Raw genomic sequence first — 24,803 nt, forward strand, 5'->3', positions numbered from 1 at the left:
TTACTCAGCAAGCTAAACAGTGATCTTTTAAGAGTGTTTACTCCATAAAATAGAAAGCTCTATAATATACAACAAAATATTATCAAATTTACCAGCACTTGATGTACAACCAACTTCTCAGGAATATACACACAGAAATTGAGTAATACCTTAAAGGTATACAGAACCTTCACTCCAAAGTTAGAAACAGAAATGTATTAGCACTAGAAGGTATGAAAGCTCAAGATTAATTCTTGTGGGGGGAGCAAGAAAACTAGAAAAAATAAACTGTGAAACTGACAGAACGCTTTTTCAGAACAAATAATTGGTCTTCTCCAGGGAGTTTCAAATGTTCAAATTTGAAACTTAAGCTCTTTTTATTTTAATAGACTCACTTTAAAAACAAAAGAGTCAGCACCTAAAAAAAATATTCTAACAGCATAGATGTGTAGTTAGAAAAAAAAAACTGAAAAAATTTAACAGAGGGACAAGATGAAATATTCTTCATACACTTAGTCAAATAACAGAAATTTTTGAGTCAGAGCCTCTCATATTCTAGGGAGCCCAAAGGCAGCACAATTATACAATCAGAACAAATAATGTTTTTAGAAAACCATCTTTAAGAAGTTGACCCTGACTCTCAATCCATTCAGTGGCTTATAAATGCTGTGGTTAGTATCAAGTAGCCTTGGCAACTGTCAAACCCAGGAAAGTCTCTGGGTGGCAGTTGGTTTATTAACTGCATAATCATGGTAAAGTTGCTTCCAATCTCTAGGCTTCACTTTCCTCATCTGTAAAGTGGGGATAAAGCTATCTGCCCCACATAACAGTAAATGGAAGAATATTTGTAAAACCTTTAAAAGAGTGCCCGGTCCAGAGTACTAAACGCCCAATAAACAGAAATTAAGAGATTCTTAAATATGATATGCAAAAATTATCTCCCGTGTTTCATAAAGTTTCCAGTTAGTTTGGAATAAAAAACTAGATGGCTGAAAAAAATGCCAAAACCCTACCCTTTCACTGACTTTACCAATACATTTAGGACACATTTAGCACATCATACCTTCTCGAAGGCACACTGAGGGTTTCTGCAAACAGCAGGTTTGCAGATAACAATATCACCATGGCAACGGCAATTCTGGCACGAATCGGGCTTCCAAATTGTGGCATCCTGCAAAGGAGCATAAGCTCTGAGTTAAAAACTGATCAGTCATGGTATGGACACACAACAGCACCTTCAACGGCCCTACAGCCTGAACAATTAAAAGGCAAAGGAAAAGTCACAGGCACGCATCGTGCTTACTGGGTACTGATTAAATCTCGAGAGGCAATAAAAGCAGTATAATCCATTTCACCACAGTCAACCCACGTAGCCCACGACAAGGGCATGCAGCAGAGAGCTGTCGATACCCAGAGTAAAAACCATCGATTGACCTGAAACGTCAGGGGGACAAGCTGCTCCCTGACTTGAAGTTTCTCTTTGCTATTAAGCAGCAGAAACCTTCAGAGCCTGTTTAAAGGAAAATGACACTTGGACAAGCACTAGCCAGCATTTTCCAGCTCTTTGCTACCACACACTTTAATGCTCATCAGAATCAAGAAGGACCTGAGTAAGTAGTTCAATGTTTTTAAGGCAGATCAACCAACACACTGAGTGGCTATTGTGTGTCCAGCTGTATGCCAGGCATAAGGGGGTATAAATAAAGCACCATCCATAGGACCTCACAAATTATTTTGGATTATGCACATGGGGATATTAAATAAACAAAAATAGACGACACTATGTTAGTTCTCATCAAGTTGAAAAGCAAAGTAAGTGTCATAACAGAAAAGTAAAACTGGGCTCAGTGCAAAAAGGACTTAGAAATGTCCTTCCTATTTCCCACCTTCCATCATGCTGAACCCGAATTTCAATGTGTCCATCTGAAGCACCTTTGAGCCCAACTATAGCACAGAACCCACAGAGACGAGTCTCTGTCCTTTGCAAGGCTGCTCAGTTGGCTTCAAATTGACCCTACTGAAATATATTTTCTCAGAGATTTCCTAACCTAATTTCCTATTTTGTATGGGTTGAAAACAGCCATACTGTTGGCTGAGTTTTAAACACTCAGCCTCTTTTAAGAGGGCTGTCTGTGTTATTCTCTGGTTTAAAACTACGATGTCTCTCACCTTTACCTCTGGTGGGATAAAGCACAGACGCCATGATCAGGCACTCGCCTCTCTCCTGGGCCTCGGAGACTTTCATCCTTTGCTTAAGTCGGCCAAGCCATTGGACAGCCCCAGCCTCCCTAATCTGTCCCCACTCCTCCTTCACTTCCCCAGAGACAGTCTGCAAACCAGCATGCTTCTTTTAAGCCTCAACCTCAAGGATTAATATTTCCTATCCCTTAACCCTGCACATCACACACACACACACACACACACACACACACACACACACACACTCTCAGGTGTGGCTCTTCAGTGATTCTCTGTGACCTCACTGTTTCCTGCATTCATCTACTTTCCTGTTAGCTTGCTAGACCAGAATGTAAGCCCTCGAAGCAGGCACAGTCCTTGGCTGGCCTCTGTAGGTTCTTTATAAACCAAGGTGCACAGTTCATTAAGTTGCTTAGTAAAGACATTTTCCTTCTTTCTAAAGATTCTCATCCTTTTTTCCTCAGTCAAGCAAATGAAATGTTATTAGAATTCTCTGGGGCAGAGTCAGAGCAGTGTCCAAGCTCCTGACAAGTCCTCAGAACACTAGCATTCGACTTGAACTGGATGAGTTGGGAAGCCGGCAGATGCTAGCAACAGACACTTTCACACTGCAAGGCTGAAAACACATGCAATGGTTAATGTTATGTGTCAACTTGGCTAGGATATGGTGCTCTATTGTTTGGTCAAACACCAACCTAGATGTTGCTGTGAAGATGTTTTGTAGATGTCGTTAACTTACAATCAGTTGATTAAGTAAAGGAGGTTACCCTTGATAACCTGGGTGGGCCTCATCTAATCAGTTGAAGGCTTACAGAACAAAACCGGAAGTTTCCTGGAGAGGAAGGAATTTGGCCTCAAAACTGTAACACAGGAATTCTGCTGGAATTTCCATACTACCAGCCTGCCCTACAGATTTCAAAATTTCAGACTCAAGACTATAACTTCAACACTTGCCTGAATTTCCAACTGGCCAGCCTACAGGCTTGGAACTTGCCAGTCCCCACAATTTTTGCACAAGCCAAGATACATATGTCTTTTCTTGGTTCTGTTTCTCCGCAGGACCATATTAGACATATCAACAATGTACTGATTTACATGGATGTTCACAACATTCCCACGCAAAATGAAGTCATCCTTTTAGGCTGAGAAATGTTAAATGCATACATAACCTCTTAGGGAATGTGCTTCAGAAACAAAGTCATTTAAGAAATATAAAGTGCATCTGAAGTGAGATTACATTCCCAGTAGCCAATTCACAAAAAATCGGAATCGAAGCAAATGAGCACTAGAACCTGACTTGCAAAACCTCTGAATCTCTTTCTCTTTATTGTTATAGCTCATTCCTCTGAAATTGGCAATAGTGTGCCAACTATATTGACTCTTCACCCAAAGAGCAATGACAAGTGGGTGAGGAAAAACAAATTCCATCCCCAAGCACAATGTAATATATCTTTCCTGCTGATTTCAGAAAAATGATATTAGTTTCAGGATACAGATTAAATAAAAATGACAACTTCACAAAGGCAGCCACTAGCATTTACTGGTCATTATCTTAGACTGACTAAGGCCTGACTCTTGGAGCAGGAAACACTGATGGAAGGAGGCAATTGTGGTCCTGGAGGAGGGGGCCTGGTTTGCTTTCCCAGCCTCTGCCCTCAAGCCAGAGGGCTAGGCCTAGCAGAGAGGGATGAAAGTGCACATGGATGCTACCTGTGCAAAGCACTTACCTGCATGACAACCCTAGGAGCTGGCACTATCCTTATTATGACTATTCCCATTTTACAGATGAAGATTCAAGAGACTGAGTAATTTACCCCAGTTCACAAAGCTCCATGGGCTCCAAGAACTCAGGCTGCCTGCGCTTGAACCCTGGTGTCACCATTTATTACTGGTGAGGCCCTTATCAAGTTAGGTGTCTGTGTTCCAGGTTCTTCATCTGTAAAGTAGGAATGACAAAGTATTTAACTCACAGGGTTATTGAAAGGGTGAAATGAGACGAAGTATTTAAAGAGTTCTGAATAGTGCTTGGAAGTTACTAAGGGCCCATTAAATGTAATTTACTTTTTTAAAAAAAAATACATTTTTATTGATTTCAGAGAGGAAGAGAGAGGGAGAGAGATAGAAACATCAATGATAAGAGAGAATCATTGATTGGCTGCTTCCTGCACATCGCCCAATGAGGATCGAGCCTGCAACCAGGGCATGTGCCCTTGACTAGAATAGAACCCAGGACCCTTCAGTCCACAGGCCGATGCTCTATCCACTGAGCCAAACCGGCTAGAGCTAAATGTAATTTACTTTTAATCCAAATACTTTGTACAATGTCACAGGCATTTAGCAAATATCTTTAAAATTTTTCCTTTTCTCATAGGGAAAATAGTCTCATAAGTCCCTTAACTTTCCCATCGTCCTATTCCAGCCTACTCAGGTAAAACAGAGAGATTATGACTGAATTAGGACCCTCACACTGAGATGACCCAGGGCTCTGCAGGTGAAAAGAGGCATGAATCCACAGGTGGTATTTGCAGGACTACTCGGGTACCTGGAAGAGCTGCTGACATGGCCATGAATCCATGTCTTCATTTCACGCAGAAGATGGAGGGCTGCACCAGCTCCGCGTGCTCCCTTCTGGTCAGGATGGCTCTAAGGTGCTGCATGCTCACCCCAGATGCAGCATTCTCATACCCAGCATCAAGTCCTCTGCCCCTCAGTTATTTCCTCAGTGACCCCAGACTCCAAAACAGCCCACGACTCTTTTCAGCAGCTCCCAGTCACTGGACTTGGCTTACTGAACTCTACACAGTAGAGTTCTAAAAACATGGAATACTTTTTCACTTTCGTTCGTAGAACCACAATTTTCCTCTATGTTAATTCAATGTTAAAGTAATCTGGGCCCAGGAAGCCTTCCTGAATTTGTTTAATATCTGTCTTTCCACCAGACTATGACTCTTCAAGGAAAGAGATCTCTTCCTCTTTGTCCCCATCACCTAACATAGTTCCTGAGTGTTGGATGAATTCATTAAAGAATGACCCTGAGTACTTGCTTATCCTCAGGATAATATCTGTCCATGTGAGCTGAGATATCCCAGTTAGGATGCAAGATGTGGAGAACGCAATGTTTAAGTGATGTCACTACAAAATCCCCATAATGTAGAAGGTTATTACTTCACTCAATCATACTATGTTTGAAGAAAAATTTCCTTCGTCTAAGGCATCGGACTTGTCAAAAAAGTACTTATAATAATGTCCTCATAGAGTAAATAATTTATGGTTAATTTTATTTTTAAAGATTTTTTTATTGATTTTTAAAGAGAAAGGAAGGGAGGGAGAAAAATAAACATCGATTGGCTGCCTCCTGCACACCCCCTACCAGGGATCAAGCCCACAACCCAGGAATGTGCCCTGACAGGGAATCAAACCAGCAACCTTTTGGTGCATGGGACTACACTCAACCAACTGAGTCACACTGGCCAGGGCTATGGTTAATTTTAAATAAAGTAAGCCCTTTACCAAGACCTGGACAGATGGCCATATTTTTTTTTAGCTCTAAAACTTTAAGAATCAATTTCTATGGTCCCATAAAATTGCTTTATGACAGTAGGGATACGAGAGTTCCTCAATAGTTGAAACTTTGGATAAAGTCATAAAGACCAAAGAAATAACATTGTAAAATAAGTTTACAGGTTTTCCATGTTACTATTGCAATTCTCTCTTCCAATCTAACACACTCTGCAAAAGAAATAGTCTTAAAATTGTTTTCTTCTAGAATATAAATTAAAGGATTAGATTTTGACAAAACTAAAAAGCAATCAAAGTATAACCTATTTAAACAGATTTTTATATTTTTAAAATATGTTAATAAAATGTTCTTGCAAATAATATAGTGCCTCCATCCCTAAATATTTTTTTCTTTTATTTAACTTTATTTTTATTGTTGACACTATTATAGATGCCTTTCTTTGGCCATCTCCACCCAGCCCTGGGCCCCCCTTCCCTCTGGACAACACCATGCTGTTGTCTGTGCCTATAGGTTATGCGTATATGTTCTCTGGCTAATCCCTTCACCTTCTTTCATCCACTCTCCCCACTCCCCTCCCCTCTGAAAGCTGTCCGTCTGTTCCATGCATCCATGCCTCTGTTTCTATTTTGTTCATGAGTTTATTTTATTCATTAGACTCCACATATAAGTGAGAGCATATGGTATTTGTCCTTCTCTGAATGACTTATTTCACTTAGCATAATAATTTCTAGGTTCATCCATGCTGTCACAAAAGGAAATATTTATTTTTAAGTAATAGCAAGATGCTTCAATTAAAAACACACACGTATTTCACTTGGTTAAGTATTTACTAAGCATTTAATTAGTGCTAAAAAGAAACCAGGACTACATCCCTCATCAGTCCTCAATTTCTGGGGGAAATTATTTATAATATTCTATAAGAGCAGTATATAAACTGTTAACATAAATTTTCTTTCATCTAAATGGTATACTAATCCCACTTCAATTATTGATTGATTCATCTCATTTTAAATTCCCTTGGTTCTTAGACCAAAAATGAGAAAGAAGGAACAACGTTCCCCCAAAGCAGTGCTTTCAAGTTATAAAGTAGTATGTAAAATATTCCTCTCCGTAAAAAAAAAAAAAATTACATGCATAGAAACAAAGTATGGAATTATAGAAACCAGTAAGTGAAGGGTGGTCATCCCTAGGCATGGATTCTAGATGATTTTTTTCCTTTGTTCTTATCCATATTTTTTTATTTTTAGTAACAAAAATACAAAATTTAGTGTGATTTTTTGCATATTAAAATTTCCCAGAATACCAGTAATAATGGGTATATGTACTTATAAAACCTATTTCTTTAAATAAAGTATTTTCACAAAAATCTCAGATTTTCAAAGCCATCTCTAAGTAACTTAGTGTTGGGATACAGAGCTGATGAGAACCTCCCAGGTAAGAGGAGTTTGATCACCAGGACCCCTGGCTTCCCTAGGTGGGTGGGTAGGGATGGTTGTGGGTAGCTTTGGGCCTCAGTTGCCTGTATACTAGTATCTTGAAAGATAGTACAACACTCTCCTTTTTTTTCTTCTTTTTTTTTTTAGTTTTTTAGTGCCCCCCCCCCCCTAATTCTCATGGATCTGCTGACATCAGGAATTACTGAATCTTTTTTTCTTATGTTAGGCCTTTAGTAGACCCAGATTTCTTGAGTCAAATGGGAGAACCCAGCTGGAGACAGTGTGTTGAGGGTACAAGTTTGGAACCACCTTGGAGGAGGTGGATGCTAAGTCTCCCCAACCATCTTCTGGGGAGCCTAGCTTGGTACTTAGAGCAAGCCAGGCTCCAAGGTGGGGTTTAGAATGTGGAGATGGCTTAATGAAAGGATTGTCTTAGCCCGTGGCACCTTCTCTACTGCTTAAAAAGTTCCAGGGGCCACTTACTAGTATTTCTCTCTCTGACCTTATTTCCTACCCTCTTTCCCAGCCTTTTCTACCAGGCTCTAGCTACACTGGCTTTATTGCTGCTCCTGGAACTACCAAGAATGTCCCCAGCTCAGGGTCTTAGAACGTGCCATTCTCTCTGCCTGGAGTGCTCTTCCCCCAAATATCAACATGGCTTATTCTTTCACTGCATTCAAGTGGCTGCTCCAATACCACCTCCTCAGATGTATTTTGTTGTCAATCTAATCCTTTACTCTGTTTTCTTCCTAGCACTCACCACCTGATATTATATTAGACAGTTGCTTATTTATGGTCTCTCCCTAGGAAAGCAGAAATTTTGTTTGTTATGTTCATTCACTACTATGTCCCTAATGCCTAGAACAGTTCTCACACATAATAGATGAAACTTATGTGATTGCTTAAAGATAATTTTTAAATATAAGGCTCAAGGACATAGGTAGAATTGAGCTTTGGAGTACAGCAGGCATGGGGGAAATGGAGCTATTTAAAACTACCTACCAATATATGCTAGTAACAGGGAGCCATTGATCTACACCTAAGCTATTCCCAAACTTTCCTGCACTCAGTGAGGTTTTTAAAAATTAACTGTGCTCCCTACTTATCCTTCAAAGCAATAAAAGGGCCATACTATTCAACTGGGCCTCATGTATTCATTTCTGGAGGTTCATTTTTCTTGACAAGTCTGGTTTTCAGGAAAGATAATCCATAAAAAAGGGTTCCTTGACCCAGCTCCAGTTCAGGCATGGAAATAATGGTTCTTGTTTGGAAAGGCACCATAAAGAAACGAATCAATAACTTTCATAAGGTTATTTTAGAGTTCAATTCTTTCCCCAAGTGCCCTTCCTCAGACAGCTTAGATAAACAATACCTTTTTCATTTGGTCTCATTTTAAAGTTCATGTAAAGCTCCTCATCCAGACCCAATAAAAAGGGGCAGAGGATACTTATTGTTAAAAGATATGAGTCCTTTTACATTCTCTCCTTTTAGGAGGAGAAAACACGTATTAATGTCAAATAAAAGCAAAAAAGGCAAACCACTTCCTGTTTGAAACCTATTTCAAAGACTTGCCCCACATAACACCCCCTTATGGAGTTTCTTGTTTTCCACACCAAGGACCTGAGTAGTTTCCCACGTCAGCATCCTGGAGTGATTAGCTTGTACCTGATCTCCTCCTCCTGCTGTCTTAAAATGATAAATCTGAAGGCATCAGCTATAAGAATATCATTTGGCTACAGAAAGAACAGCATGAATCACAGATGAAAAGATAGTTGCTATATATAACTGAAAATGTCTTTGTTCAGTTGCTGACAAGAGACCCTGAATAGCATAGCAAGTTAACATCATGTTCTTGTACACGTGTCTTCTTAGAATAGTGTGGAAGCACGGGTGGTGGCAGGGAAAGCAAAGGGAACAAGCTACCTCCAGGGGCCGGTCCTTCTGGTCCTCCAAACACTTACGATCTCACTGCTCTTCCCAGCATCCTGTGAACAGGGCATCACTGCCCTTATTTTATAAATAACAGAATAGGGTTGAAGAAAAGGGCTGAGTGAATTGTCCAGAGCACATCTAGCAATGAGTAGATCTGGGATTCAAACCCATCCTTTTTCTTCTGTGCTATATTGTTTTCATATACTATCATACAATGAATGCCTTATATTGTATAGCAGTCTCACCATTTCAAATCATTCTTACTCCCACTTTCTCACTTTAATAGACCACAGGGTGAGACACACTGGGGCAGTGCTCCTAAATTTACAGAGGAAGAAACTATGAGGTTGAGTGACTTACCTGCCTAACATGTTCCCTGTGCTTACAACAGCACACTCCGCCCTCTTTTTTTAAAATATATTTTGATTGATTTCTGAGAGGAAGGAAGAGGAAGAGAAAGATAGAAACATCAATGATAAGAGACTCATTGATTGGCTGCCTCCTGCACGCCCCACACTGAGGATCGAGCCTGTGATCCAGACTCGAGCTCTGACCAGAATCGAACCATGACCTCCTAGTTCAGAGGTCAACACTCAACCATTGAGCCATGCCAGATGGGCCCACCCTCTTAATCTAACTTCTGAACATCCTCTGAGACTCAGCTGAAATATCACTTCCTTGGGAGGCCTTCTCTCTCTCCTGGACTAAGTCACTATTTCCCTGCCTCATGTTTCCAAAGCTCACCCTGCTTCCACAAAGCCAGACTTACTCCTCCAAGTTCTGTTTTGCATAGAAAAGAAAAAGAAGAAAGAAGGCCCTCTGGGTTCCATATTATTTGACATTCACATATTTTATGTTTTTTCATATAATATGTTAAGATAGATATGATTATCATCCCCATTTTACAGATGAGAAACACAAGGTTCAGAGAGGTTAAGTAATGTTTCCAAAGCTTATAAGTGATGGTATCCATATTTGAACCAGTGTCCATTGGATTCTGAAGATTGTTTTTCCTACCATATCCACCTCTGTACCACAGCCTTGGTCTATGAACACAGGTTATATACCTCACAACTCAAGTAACCATGCCAATATGGTAGGGTGGATAAACTTGGGTTCAAATATCAATTCAAGGACTTCCCAACTTTGGGGACTTGGACAAATCTCTTGGTTTTTCTGAGTTTCCATTTCCTAATATATAAACTAAGGAGAAGATAGGACCCAACAGGGTGATAGTAGAGATGAAATAAACTAATGTACTAGAATTTAGCACAGTGATGGCCCATAGGCAACACTCAATAAATGGTAGCTAGGAGTCTGGTCACATGACACAATCTTAACCTTTTGATCAAGGAATTTTCTGTGACATAAGACTAGTTGTAGCATTTAGAGATTTAGAAAAATCCCTCCAGCTACCACAATAAGGGGAAGTTAACTTTCCCACCACTTAAACTTTTATAAAATATTCCAATATAGAGGGTTATACTTGTAGAGTGATATACAGGAGGGGGGAGGGGGGGTTTGGTGGGTAAATCTCTTCAAAATGTAGAATAAAATTAATTACCCAGTGAATATGCTTCACATTCCAAATTCTGAAGCAATGGAAACACAGGTTTAGCTCTGTAGCCCTTTTAATTTTTCCATTTGTTCTAACACAATCCTGTTATAGTGAAAGCCCAGCAAAGAGCACCTCAATGACAAAATTAATTCCTAGAGATGTTAACCATATAAAAAGTTCTATAATGATTAAACAGTCTGTCTCATATTTCTACTTAAGCAATCCAGATACCAGGGAGACTAATAGAGCTTAAACTAGTAATTAACTTTTTTTCCCCCTCTAACAATTCAACTCTCAGACTTCATTTCATATTCCTAAGGCAAATGGAGAAAAAAAAATTAAACATTCAAAATGCTTGCAGACAAAATTAAATTATAGCTATACCATTATCTCTTATATTAAAAGTATTTATTTTCTTGTTTTCCTCCTCCACTGGATCATTATCATTCATTTTATAATTAGTTGTTTACTGTCTCCATTCCCAAGAGTGAGAAAGATTTCTTTATATATAGGTGGCTTTGTATTCCCACAGTGAATGAAGCATAACAGGCACTGGTAGTGTTTTTACAGAGTGGATGGATGGATGAATAAGTAGATGGATAAATGGATGAATGGATATTCTTAAATTTAAATAATTGCTAGCTATTTTGTGATGTAATTGCTGAAAGTCAAACACAGACAAGAGCACTTTACTCTCCATTATTTGACATTCACATATTTTATGTTTCTTCATATAATATGTTAAGATAGATATGATTATCATCCCCATTTTACAGATGAGAAACACAAGGTTCAGAGAGGTTAAGTAATGTTTCCAAAGCTTATAAGTGATGATATCCATATTTGAACCAGTGTCCATTGGATTCTGAAGATTGTTTTTCCTACCATATTCACCTCTGTACCACAGCCCTATAATATCTGCCTTGTAGCTGCAGTAGCCATTTTTAGTACCCACTGTTTGAGATCTTCCTTTTTAGACTTATGTCTCAGTCAAGATGTTCGCTCTAAAAGAGCCCCTCTATTTCTGACTGAATGCCAGGTTGTCTGCCTGATGCCAGAGCTGTGTCATATCATCTGAAGCTCTGTTTCATGTCCTCAGTCCCTAACTTTTTATGCTAGCCAGCCTCTTGACACTTGGCTAGGAAAACCGGCCGTCCCGTAAATGACAACCAGGTAAAGTCACATCCTACAATGCCTGTTTTCAGGCCCAGCCAAGGCCCTGGGTCAAAGAACTCATTACTGGTGACCCAGCCTTACTATTTAACATACAGCAAGCATCTACACAGGAGCTATGCCACCTCAAGAGGTATTTGAAAATTCGTTTTGAAGACTGAGTGTTGGGATTTATCCACTGACATTTAATGAACAGAAATCATAAACTCAAGATGTCATGAATAGGCAACACACTCCTACACAAAGAAAAATTGTCTCATTTCCACATGACTTTAATGTCCCACCAAACATTTATGTCAGCGAAAAATCTGTTTATCATTATTGACTACATATCCTAACTCTGTTTTACATATTAACACAAAGAATTTATTCAGCAGCAACCATGTACACTAAATTACTCGGGAACTTAACTACCCTGTAACTCTAAGAAAGATTGTACTTTGTTTTGTTTCTAACTTTGTGAAGATAAAAGAAGAAAATAAAAACATATATTGGAGATCTAAAAATAACTATGAATATTTCATTCGGTAAGAAGTAGCTATAAGCATAATTAATTTGAAATTCTGGAACAGAAAAATACAAACAAATGAGATTAATTTTGTTGAACTGCATATTGGATGGCTCAAAAGAATATTAGTAAACAAGAAGATAGAAAATATCTGAACTAAAGGACAAAGAACAAAAAGTTTAAAAAAGAGAAAAGAGCATGGAAAACACATGGAATGTGTTACAAGGTTTAACATATGGGCAACTGAGTTCTTATAGGGAAATAACAGAAAATGGTGGATACAAATTTTTGAAGAAATAATAGCTAAAAATTTTCCAAAATGAAGGAAAACATTAAGCCAGATTCAAACATGCTATAAATATCAAGTAGAATAAATATAAATATCTAAGCACATCAGAGTAAGACTACTAAAAATAAATAGCAAAGAGAAAAGTATTTTTTCCCAACATCCTGCTATTCTCCCTACCCCACAACCCCTGGAAACCACTTTTCTACTCTCTGTTCCTATGAGTTTGTCTAATTTTTTTGTTGTTGTTTAGATTTCACATATAAGTGATACTCTGCAATATTTGGTCTTTCTCTTTCTGGCTTATTTCACTTAGCATAATGCCCTCCAGGTGGATTCATGTTGTTACAAGATTCCCTTCTTTCTTTTAAAGCTTAAAATATACCATTTTTTCTTTATCCACTCATCCATCAATGGGCACTTAGGTTGTTTGCATAAATAAAGATCTTAAAAGCCATAGATGGGTAGGGAATTATCATCAAAGAAGAAGAACTCTAAACCTGACAGCTAAGTTCTCCACATACACACACACACACACACACACACACACACACACACACACAAATCCTAGCAGTTAGAAAACAAATCTTTAAAGTGGTAAATGGAAATAATCGCCAACTTAGAATTCTATACCCAGCAAGATAGCCTTCAAAAATGAAAGTGTATTGAAAACCTATTTGAAGAAATAATGTCAGAAAACTTCCCCCACCTGGTGAAAGAAATGGACTTCCAAGTCCAGGAAGTGCAGAGAACCCCAAACAAAAAGAATCCAAAGAGGACCACACCAAGACACATCATAATTAAAATGCCAAGAGCAAAAGACAAAGAGAGAATCTTAAAAGCAGCAAGAGAAAGAAACTCAGTTACTTACAAGGGAATACCCATACGACTGTCAGCTGATTTCTCAACAGAAACTTTGCAGGCCAGAAGGGAGTGGCAAGAAATATTCAAAGTGATGAATAGCAAGAACCTACAACCAAGATTACTTTATCCAACAAAGCTATCATTCAGAATTGAAGGTCAGATAAAGAGCTTCACAGATAAGGAAAAGCTAAAGGAGTTCATCACCACCAAACCAGTATTATATGAAATGCTGAAAGGTATCCTTTAAGAAGAGGAAGAAGAAGAAAAAGGTAAAGATACAAACTATGAACAACAAATATGCATCTATCAACAAATGAATCTAAGAATCAAGTGAATAAATAACCTGATGTACAGAATGAACTGGTGATTATAATAGAATCAGGGACATAGAAAGGGAATGGACTGACTATTCTTGGGGGGAAAAGGGGTGTGGGAGATGCGGGAAGAGACTGGACAAAAATCGTGCACCTATGGATGAACATAGTGGGTGGGGAGTGAGGGCGGAGGGCGGGGTGGGAGCTGGAAGGAGGGGAGTTATGGGGGGAAAAAAGAGGAACAAATGTAATAATCTGAACAATAAAGATTTAATTAAAGAAAAATGAAAGTGAAATAAAGATGTTTTAAATTAATAAGACCTGTGAAAATTTGTCACCTGCAGACCCAAACTAAACAAATAAAAAATTAAAAAATACTAAATTAAGTTATTCAGGCAAAAATAAAGTGATGCTAGATGGAAGCACAATCATGTAGGAAAGAATTTAAAGTAACGAAAAGGACAAGTATGTGGCTAAGTCTAAATAAAGAATGGTATGACACAAAAATAATAACATGTTGTGGGATTTAAAATGTATATGAATATAAAATGCATAACAACAATAACACATAAGACAGTGAGGAGTAAATAAAGTGTTTTAAGGTTCTAGTATTAGCTGGGAAGAGGTAAATAAAATAATTAATACATGCTGCAATTTCTGGGATTAACCACAAAAGAAATATTAAAAGCATTTATAACTGTCAAGCTAATAGATGGGAACATAAAAATTATTGGATTGAACAAAAAAAAGAAAAGAGAGAGGAAAGTAATATAGGAAAGACAGAAAACAAATAGTAAGATAGTAGATAGAAACATTAAAATATTATTAATTACACTGAATGAAAATGTTAAAAGATAAAAATTGTCAGACTGCATAAGAACAAGGAGTGGACCCCATAACATTGGAGTGCCAGTATCATAAAGTATCAACTTAATTTCTCAAAGATAAAACCCAATAAACATATTTGTATATTTGTATGTATTTATACCTCTGCTGCATTCAAAATAGGATTCAGAGACTAATTCATATAAGAATTCAACTCATCAAGGATTTATTGAGGATCTATTATTGTGCTAAACAATGTGGGAGATACAGAGAAATACAGCCCAAACCAGATACAGAATATAACCCAGTCCCTTACATTTGCCCTTGAATTTTAATTATAGTTGAAGAGCAAGACTTTTGAAGCAATTAGAGAACAAAGAAAAAGACTATAACTAGAGAGAGAACACAGTATGAAAAAGGAATTTTGGACTTAATCAGAACCTGATTTTACCAAGCTGAGCCCACTGGACAAGTCACTTGCTTGCCCTCAGATTCCTCCTCCACAAAACACAGAAATTAGATCACATCGTCTGCAATCTAGATATGGATTTTTGAGTCAAACAACTCTGCATGGAATTTATCTCCCTGCCTTAATATTATAGAAACTTAAGCAAGGTAATTATCCTGACTCAGCCTCAGTTTCCTTTTAGGTAAAAAGAATAAAGATAATAAAACCTACCCTGGAGGAATATTAGGAGGATAAATTAGAGAACACATTTGTAATTCCTTAGCATGGTGCCCACACTTACAGGTTAAAACAAAGGCCTTCAGTTCTCCATCTTCAGTCCCTTTCTATACTCCAGACAAACCTCTATATGACCTCTGTCTCCCTGAGGGATCATTGTTGCACAACTCTTTATAAATTAGGAGAATTGATAAAGTAGTTCATTATCTGCTGGATTTTTTCTCATGTGTACATTTCATGACCACATTCAATATACAACCAATCCTAATGTTACAAGTTAAAAGCTTACTTTTTAAAATAATATATACTGTAGAGATACTGCTTTAAAAATAAAAAGATCAAACACACAACTTCCCAAATCCCATTATACATATTATACATATAGTACTTGTAATTACTATTTACTGAGGAACTATTACATACATATATTACATATATGTGCATTATATATGTATATTATCGGTGCATCTATGTGTATCTGTATACCTATATTACATATGTGACATTTAATCCTCACCAAAATTCTATGAGTTAGTCATTATTGCTCATGTTTTACAGAAAAAGAAACTAGTCTTAAATAAATCATTTTGATCAGTTATCATATAAGTGGTGAAGCCAGAATTTGAAGCCAGGACTGTTGGGTTTCAAGAGCCACAGTTCTGAAGAGAACAGATCTCCACAGGTTTGAACATAACTGATCAATAGATCTGATTGACTTGGCCTGCTGCTGCCACCTACACCCCTCCTCCTTGCAGCTAGCAAGGATTTCTGGGAAGGAGGGAATTGGGAACCAACAAGGGTAGCTAGCTCTGCCTAGACAATCTGACTCTCAATATCTTACTCAAGATCTTAAGCTTCTAGGAAAACAAAAACAGTTCTTCCTCTGTTTGAGAAAGCTTTCTATAAAGCTACGTGGCATAATAAAATAATGATTTAGTAATAAAACTGTACCAAACAACACCGCTCAAAACAATTTTCTTAATTGTTTGGTAAATGAGAAGAGTTTAATAATTACTTAGTTGCTGTCATGTCCATTTCCTAAGTTCACAGTGGAAATATTTCTAAATTTCTAAGTCAGAGATAGTAAACAGGTTTTATCACATATGCCAACTATGGAAATAGCTATTTAAAATGCTGTGTTGAGAAGGATTCTGAAGCTCTGTCTAAGTAGGTTAAGCCATGGGTTCAGGGTTAAGTTGTGGGGAGGAGTAGAAGTTACCTGTGCCATATGTTTCCACATGTTAGAGCCAACATAATCTACCCTGAAATATTGCTCACCACTCTCACTTAATTCATAAGTTTAAGGCGGGGGGGAGGGGGTAGAGGCAGGGGTAGAGAAAACTGGCTGGGCCAATACCACAGAGATGATCAACTTTAATGGTGAACTAATCAACTATAACTTTCCTTATTTTTCCATTAAGCTAGTCAACTCTTTCCAGGCATGTAAACCTTTCCTCATTCATTGCTAGTTTACAAAAGGAGCTTCTGTTCTGCATCAGCTACTGTCCCCAAGAACACCCGGGTACAGGCCACAACTGGCATGTGAGGTTAGCATCTTCACCCCATTCCAAACCAAGAGGAAATTAGCTGCCAGCTCTGATGGGGATGACATATTGACTAAGTCCTTAGACCAAGCAATCCACTCCCGCAGTCAGCAAAATCCACAGTGGTTGAACCCCCTGACAACACAATAATGCTTGATTAGATTTCTTTTAAGCCTCACTGTTTGCCAGGAAGCTGCTGAAGAGAAGCAGGTATCAGGTGTCTCGGAGGAAGACCCTCCCAGGGTCCACTGTTAAATCCAGAGGCAGAACCCAGGGCAATTACACTTCTGGTACAATTACCAGCATCACCCACTCCCTGCCAAGTGAAGAGACTTGGCAGCTGAATAATACAGCTTTCATTTTACATTTCCACTCCAATTAGCTGACAGTGCTAGTCAATTGGCTGAATACAACAAAATTCAAGGGAAGTTGAAAGGCCTTTATGTGGTTCCTAGAGCTATGCCTTCAAGAACAATGATGACAGGAAATAGACTGAAAAGAGAATTAGGGGACCCTTCACAACAAAGGGCAGGCTACAGACAACCCACAGGTGGGATGTATGGGTTAAATGGTATACTGGAGATAGTTAAGCTCAACACCCATCCCATCTACTATTTATTTGACTAATGGCAACACCATTAAGTCATTGTTCCCCCTTCAAGGTCTGGCTGGGACTTACTAACATTGCACAGTATAGACAGGCAAAAGCACACCTTCTCTTGATAATGTCTAACTTTATTTTAATGTCTTTGATAATGTCCCACCCTTCTCTACAGTCAACATTTACAGAGAAGTTACTAAACTAAGTACAGAAACATTGAGGGACTGTTAAAGAAACAGAAAACCATGAGTTCCTGGGGGAGCTCCCAGTCTTGTCAGTGAGGTGAAATGCACACAGGAAACAAGGAGACCATACAGCAAATAGTGGGAGGTGTGGAGTAACTCAATAAATGAACATTTGAATCTGCTGACCAGTGCCAGGCTCCCAGGTGAATCTCACAGAGGGGTTCTGACAGGTTGTACTAGAGTCCTCACAAGTTCTGGCTGGATAACTCCAGTGATTCTTCCAGAACTAAGCAGACTCAGCCAGTGCCTCAGCCCCAGCAATAGTGCAGACTGAACCCAGGCAACGCTCTACAGCACTGCACTAGCCTCCTATATTCATCCAGAGCTTATAGGAGGCTAATTGCAGCCCTTGCAAACGGCCTGGGAGAGTTCTGTGCGGCCCTGCTGAAGATGAGCCTGAGATTTCCAAGCACCCTTGGGGGAATGATTCCATTAAAGACAGAGCATACATTATAATTTGTTTCCTGGGCTTCATCCAAAATATACTATTTTAGCCTTTACCCATTTTTGGCCCTGTGATTGACATTTAATATGGACTGAAGGGGTTTTGTGACCTTGACCTAAAGCTGTAGTCAGGAGGAAGCATTCATTTGCAAATCAGATCTGCCACCCTCTGGGTCTCACAACTCTCCATAGAACCCTATGTCCACGAACTACATTGTTCAATACACATTGTGTGGTTCATTCACCCAGGACTCCAGTCTAAACATGGAAGGATGGTAAGCCACGCAATGCAAAGAATGAAATGAGGTTTGGCAAGGACAAATGTATATCTGTAGGAAATGATAACAGTATTTTGGGCATCAGGGTCCTTTCCAAGCATACCAAAATGATTAGTTAGAGCTAACTGACAACTCTTCCAAATGCAGTAAATAGCATTCTATTTAGCTGATCTGTAGAAGAGAAGACAGAATATATGCAAATGTTTATGTTTCTAATACATATGCAAAAAACCCTCAGGTAATTTTATTTCAACTATCAATTAATCAGCCCAGAAGTTGTTTACCATCACATTAACTTTGCATATATACAAGGATTACAGAGAGGGAAAGAAATGTTAAAACACTAATGGAAATCACTAAAGAAATTTAGTATTTTTAATCTTCATAATAAATTCTATATTCTCACTTTTTTCATTTAAAAAGATAGCTGGTCACATATTATTTTTTATGGTAAACGTGTTATTTCTTGTAAATAAAATGCTGCTGGTATTCCTGAAATATCTAATAGTTTACCTAACAAGTTGAGATGAGGTCCTAAAAACAATGGCTGGAAAAAGAGGGAGTAGGTTGAATCAGTGATTGTACTGATCTCATACCTTCAGATTAAATGGTCTACAGTCTAAACTGGCTCTACTATGTTGTTGCTTTGTCTTTTCCTGTAAGACAATTAGATTATACCAAATATGAGAAATCTGCAAAAATTTTCTCCATTTGGCTCCTGAAAAAATATCTTTTCTATAATGTAGGAAAATCACCACTAGTTAAGAACAGAGCTGTAGCTACTCACATAGTAGAAAACCTAAAGAGCTGCCTCAATTTGCCTTAACCTAGACTTTGTGGGCCATTCACTGTCTGTTCTAACTACTTAAGTCAACTTTGTCAAAATGGCAGACAAACAACGATATATTATGCAAATGAATCACCAGGCTGTGTTCTGATCAAATTTTACTTATGGTCATTGACATCATTTTTGTGTGGTCCAAATATTCTTCTCATTTTTTCAACCATTTAAAAATGTAAAACTTGTTCTAACTAGCCTACCAGCCATAGCCTGGATTTATTGTTGGCCAATATCTGATCTATTGAGAGAGAGAGAGAGAGAGAGAGAGAGAGGGAGGGAGGGAGGGAGGGGGAGAGAGAGAGAGAGAAGAATGAATCAACAAAATAGATTGTGTTTGTATCATTCAAGAGAGATAAGTGAGGGATGGCAGTCAGGGTTCTACAGTAAATTAGCACCTTCTGGTCAATTTGGAGTTGATAACAGAGTCTTCAAAGAGTTAATCATCTTTTCCAGCCCATATCACTCCTGTCCCTTGACTCATGAGCCTACTGATAAAATTCTAGCCGCTGTGTCTGTCCTTGAGCTGTACTAGAAGATATGGGACGAGCAAGACTGTTCTCCCAGCTGTCAGTGAGAATGATGGGCCGTCATTACCTGATTCCAGACTAGAAAGAAAAGTATTAGTGTTTGGATACCTGCCCATCACAAAGTGAAGCAACTCATTTTCTGTAGAGAAAACAAAAGGAACTAACTTCTGCCAATGGAACGATCCCTTCATGAAATTTATTATCTATTGAGTGGCAGCAAAAATAGGCCCAACAAAATGTTAAGCTCCAAATTTGTAGCAGCAAGGCAATTACTTATCCTGGCATCTCAAATAAACTCTGCAGAAAGCTCAACCTTCTCAACAAGGTTCATTATTGTTCCTCAAGGATGAAACAGAGACCTCACATAAATGTATTTTAAATCCAACATGTTATTGAAATGCTTAATCAATTTGGCCTGGCAGGTGGTCTTTTGAAAGCTCTTTTAAAATATGTTTTTATTTAATAGTACATATGATTTGTCCTAGAAATTGGCTGATATCAACTTTATCCATGATCAGTTGTTGCTATCTCTAAAATAAAAAGCAATTATGAAATATATTATAAGTAGCTAATACATATTTTATTTGTTTATAAGTTTTAAGTTCTGATTTTCTAAAATAATGGCTCTTTGGTGTGAAATAAAACATACTCATAAAACTCAAATAGAATTCAATTGCTAAAAGGCAAAAATGGTCTTAAATGAGGTAGAACATTCCTAAGCAAACAAGTAATTCTCTCTGATAATAGTTGCAGAAATGGGGCCACAATTCACTGATACGTTAATTGTTCTTCCCTAATAAGAACATTAAGTAGCATTTGGTGTATAGAATGAGAAAATGAAATCATCTGCAAGATGACCAAGAGAAAAATCAGCCAATGAATGCAATTACAAGCATCTCCTGACTTATATCTGAAGCTGAAAATCCACATAAGAGAAAACGAATCTTGGAATACAGTGTTTCCTCTGTAAGAAATGAATGTGTCTTTTTAAATTTACCACTTCTATTTTGTGAGTTAAAAAGATAAAAATTCATTTTAATCATCGTTTTCTAAGAAAGTCACATTTCATATTTGGAAAATCACACAGAAAGAATGCAGAGTTTAGAATATTTTGAGGCAAGGAATCCACATGTTAACATCTCTTTAATCCCAACAGCCAGTTGGTCTCCCATCCCTCCCCGCAGGACAAGGGTGGCAAGTGGGGTCTTCTGGGTTTCAAGGGGTGCATCATTTGTGTAAAGACTCTGGGAAGACTGGTTTGATTGATTCTGGAGCTAACCAAACCTCTATTATTTCAAGAGCAGGATCAAAATGATAGTGGGTCTAAGGATTCCACAGAGTAATTCTCTTAGATCTGCCCTTAAACAATATTCAAGATTTAAGTCAGACCCCAGGTTTCAACCAAGTAAACATGAGGCAAACAACATGCACTTGGTTCTCAATCTCCACATAATTTTCTCATGTCACTCCTGCAACCATCACCCCTGGCTTGGTGCTAAGATATTCAGATAATGAACTGAACTACACTAGGAAAAAATATAGTCTACTCTTCTCCAGTTCAGAAAAGGTTAAACAAATCACAGCATATGTGAACTTATTTCCAGATATACTCAAACCTTACCACCTTCTATGAACAAAAAGTGAGTTTTAGGGTAACGTAGTGTGATATATTTTAAACATAGATCCTTCTAAGACTGTTCCTTTTCCTCTGTGAATATTCTATAAAATATAGTTTCTTAGGAACCAAAGGTAAATGAGTAAGATGGACAAAATTATATTTCATTCAGTGAAATATTAATTTAAATACTTAGAACTATTTTTTTTTTGTTTTGGTGTGTGTGTAAGAGAGAGGTATTTTAAGTTCTTGAGTGAGAGGGAATAAGAGCTTGAAATAGCTGTTGTCTAAAGAACTAATGCTGAGGAGACTCTGACAAAGTACCAGGTAAAGTTACACATAAAAATGGCAGTGACGCCCAGCCACGGTGCTCAGTGGTTGAACATCGACCTAAGAACCAGGAGGTCACGGATCAATTCCGGTCAGGGCACATGCCCAGGTTGCAGGCTTGATCCCCATTTGTGGGGGGGGGGGGGGGGGGGGGGGGTGTGCAGGAGGCAGCCAATCAATGAATCTCTCTCATTATTCATGTTTCTATTTCTATCTCCCTTTCCATTCCTCTCAAAAATCAATAAAAAATATTTTTTAAAATGGCAATGACAACAGCAGCAATACGTTCCACAGATACTGAGAAATTGCCTTCATAGGTAACATAATAAATATATGGATAAGCAGACCAAATTCCAAGATGAGGAAGGCAATCTCTTATCTCCAAACACCCCATCTCCCTGGATCCTACCTCTGGTCCAGGCCACCCTTGTCTCTCTGGGCTGTTGTTCTAGCAGCCCCTGACAGTACACTCCTCTTCCAGATACACCCCTCAACAATTGTCCACACAGCAACCTGGGTGAGCTTTTAAAGACACAAATTAGATCATACCATTCTTCAGTCACTGCAGCATTATTTAAAACTATAGGCCCAGTGCATGGATTCGTGCACCAGTGTGGTCCCTCAGTCTGGCCTGCAGGTATCGGGCCGAAACCAGCTCTCCCGAGGGGCCCCAGTTTGAAAGAGGACAGTTCTCGGGTGACGCACCCCAGAATTGGGCTCCTTCCTCTTTGGTTCTGGGTGCATCACCCAAGAACCTCAGCTGCCAAATCATCACAGCTCGGCAGCTCCCGTATTGAGCGTTTGCCCACCCCCCCCCACACACACAATGGTCAGTGTGTCTCATAGCTACTGGTTGGAGCGTCTGCCCCCTGGTGGTCATTGTGCATCATAGCTACCAGTCAGACAGTCAGACAGTCAGATGGTTGCTTAGGCTTTTATATATATAGATAGCCAAGATATGGAAACAACCTAAGTGTCTATACACGCACATACAAACATACATACACACACAATGGAATACTACTCAGCCACAAAAAAAGATGAAATATTGCCATTTATAACAACATGGATTGATCTTGAGGATATTATGGTAAGTAAAATAAGTCAGATGGAAAAGGACAAAAACTGTACAATTTCACTCATATGGGGACTATAAAACAAAAAGTAACAAATTAACAAAACAAAAACAAACTCATAGATACAGACAACAGAATGGTGGTTCCAGAGGGGAAGGGGAGGAAAGGGTGGGAGTAAAATGGGTAAAGGGGATCAAATATATGGTAACAAATGAAAACTAGACTTTTGGTGCTAAGAACTCAGTAGAGCATACAGATATTAAATTCTAATGTTGTACACCTGGAAATTTGTTATTAACCAATGTTACCTCAATGGGAAAAAAAAATAGTGTATGTCAATGGATTCTCACTGCTCTTAACAAAAATCCAAATTCCATACCATGGCCTATCTAATGGCTGCTCTGGCCTCATCCTTCTACACTCTTCTCTTGACCTCTCATCCCATTTGCCTTCTATTAGTTTCATGAAAATGCTCTTCTCTGTGCAGGTGTTTCCTTTCCTGGGATAGTCTCCCCCTTCTCCTAGCTGGGTTCCTCTTATTCTAGAGATTTCACCTCCTCATCCATGCCCGCTCTGGCTGCCTACTACAATGTTGGTCCCTATTACTCTCTACCAAAGCTTCCTTTTCCTTTTCAAGGTGTGGAAAATAACTGGAAATCATCTGTTTATGTCTGTTTCACTCCCTAAAAGGTAAGGTCCTGAGAGCTGGATCCATGCCTGTTTTGCTTACTGTTGGACCCCCAGAGCTCAGAGATGTGGATATTTGTGGAATGAGAGAACAAACAATGGCCAATTCCCACTTCCTTCTCTTCTTCTCTCCTAACTCAGTAAAGGTCTCCAAGAAATATAGCACCCACCAAAGAATATATTCTTTTGTTGGCTCATTCATGAAATCATTCCCCCACACATGCATTCATTTACAGATTTACTCACACATAGTGAATGTATTTGAGCCCCTACTATGTTCAAATCATGGAAAGAAAGGCAGTAAAAGAGGAATGGGTTGTGCTTGTGCATTTTGACTAAAAATGCAGATAAGAGGAAGTGCCCGGCTAGCTCAGTCGGTAGAGCATGAGACTCTTAAAGATGCAGATAAGAATAGCTATATTGAGTTCATTTAAATCGGAGCATGTGTCAGGTTTGACAGAGAAGATTTCTGGGACATATCTAGACAGGCCTACAGTCCCAACCACTCTATGAGAAAAACAACTTTTTGTTTCTTTTCAATTTAAGTTTACTGCATTCATTCATTCATTCATTCACTCATTCACTTGTTTATCAAATATCTATACTTTGTCCCAAGCACTGTGCCACATGCTGGGCATATTAATGGTAAGTCATGCAACAGGTCAGGGAGAGAAACTGCCCAGGATTTGACAGAAATTATAATGAGGTATTATAGTCCTATAATAACCTCAGGAAAGGGGAGTATTCAACCAATGGTGGACACCAAAAATATGAGGAAGCAACAAAAACCAGAACAGGAAAATTTTTATTCACCTAAAAGAACATTTTATCCACACCCATGTTCATAGCAGCATTATTCACAACAGTCAAAATACAAAAGCAACTTAACTGTCCATCAACAAATGAATGAATAAGCAAAATATGGTACTGTAAACATACAGTGAAATATTATTCAACCTTAAAAAGGAAGGTAATTCTGACACATGCTACAACATGGATGAACCTTGAGGACCCTATGCTAAGTGAAATAAGCCCGTCACAAAAGACAAATACTGTATGATTCTACTTATATGAGGCACCTAGAGTAGTCAAGTTCTTAGAGCCAGAAAGTAGAATGATGGCTGCCAGGGGCTGGGGCAGGGGTAGGTAGAATGGGGCGTTATAGTTTAACTAGAGGCTCGATGCACAAAATTCGTGCAAGGGCCTTGGTCGCCCACCACCGCTGCAGCCTCCTCTGCCTCCCCCTGGGGCTTTGTCTAATTAGCATATTATGATTTTATTATTATAGATGGGTACAGAGTTTCAGTTTGCAAAATGAAAAGTTTTTTGGATTAGT

At 38.6% G+C, this 24,803-nt stretch overlaps 1 protein-coding gene across 1 annotated transcript in view; it reads right to left on the reverse strand.

The window, feature by feature from the left end:
* Positions 1 to 24,803, reverse strand: part of FRAS1 (Fraser extracellular matrix complex subunit 1) — a 444,205-nt gene that overhangs the window by 282,308 nt on the left and 137,094 nt on the right. Inside the window, exon 3 of the mRNA XM_070394313.1 lies at positions 1,043 to 1,150. Within this exon, the coding sequence (XP_070250414.1) occupies positions 1,043 to 1,150 (108 nt within the window). The remainder of the gene's footprint in view (positions 1 to 1,042; positions 1,151 to 24,803) is intronic.

The sequence above is a fragment of the Myotis yumanensis genome, unplaced genomic scaffold, assembly GCF_028538775.1.
Source record: "Myotis yumanensis isolate MYYU_CA2020_CCGP unplaced genomic scaffold, mMyoYum1.0.hap1 SCAF_1, whole genome shotgun sequence".
Classification (NCBI taxonomy): domain Eukaryota; kingdom Metazoa; phylum Chordata; class Mammalia; order Chiroptera; family Vespertilionidae; genus Myotis; species Myotis yumanensis.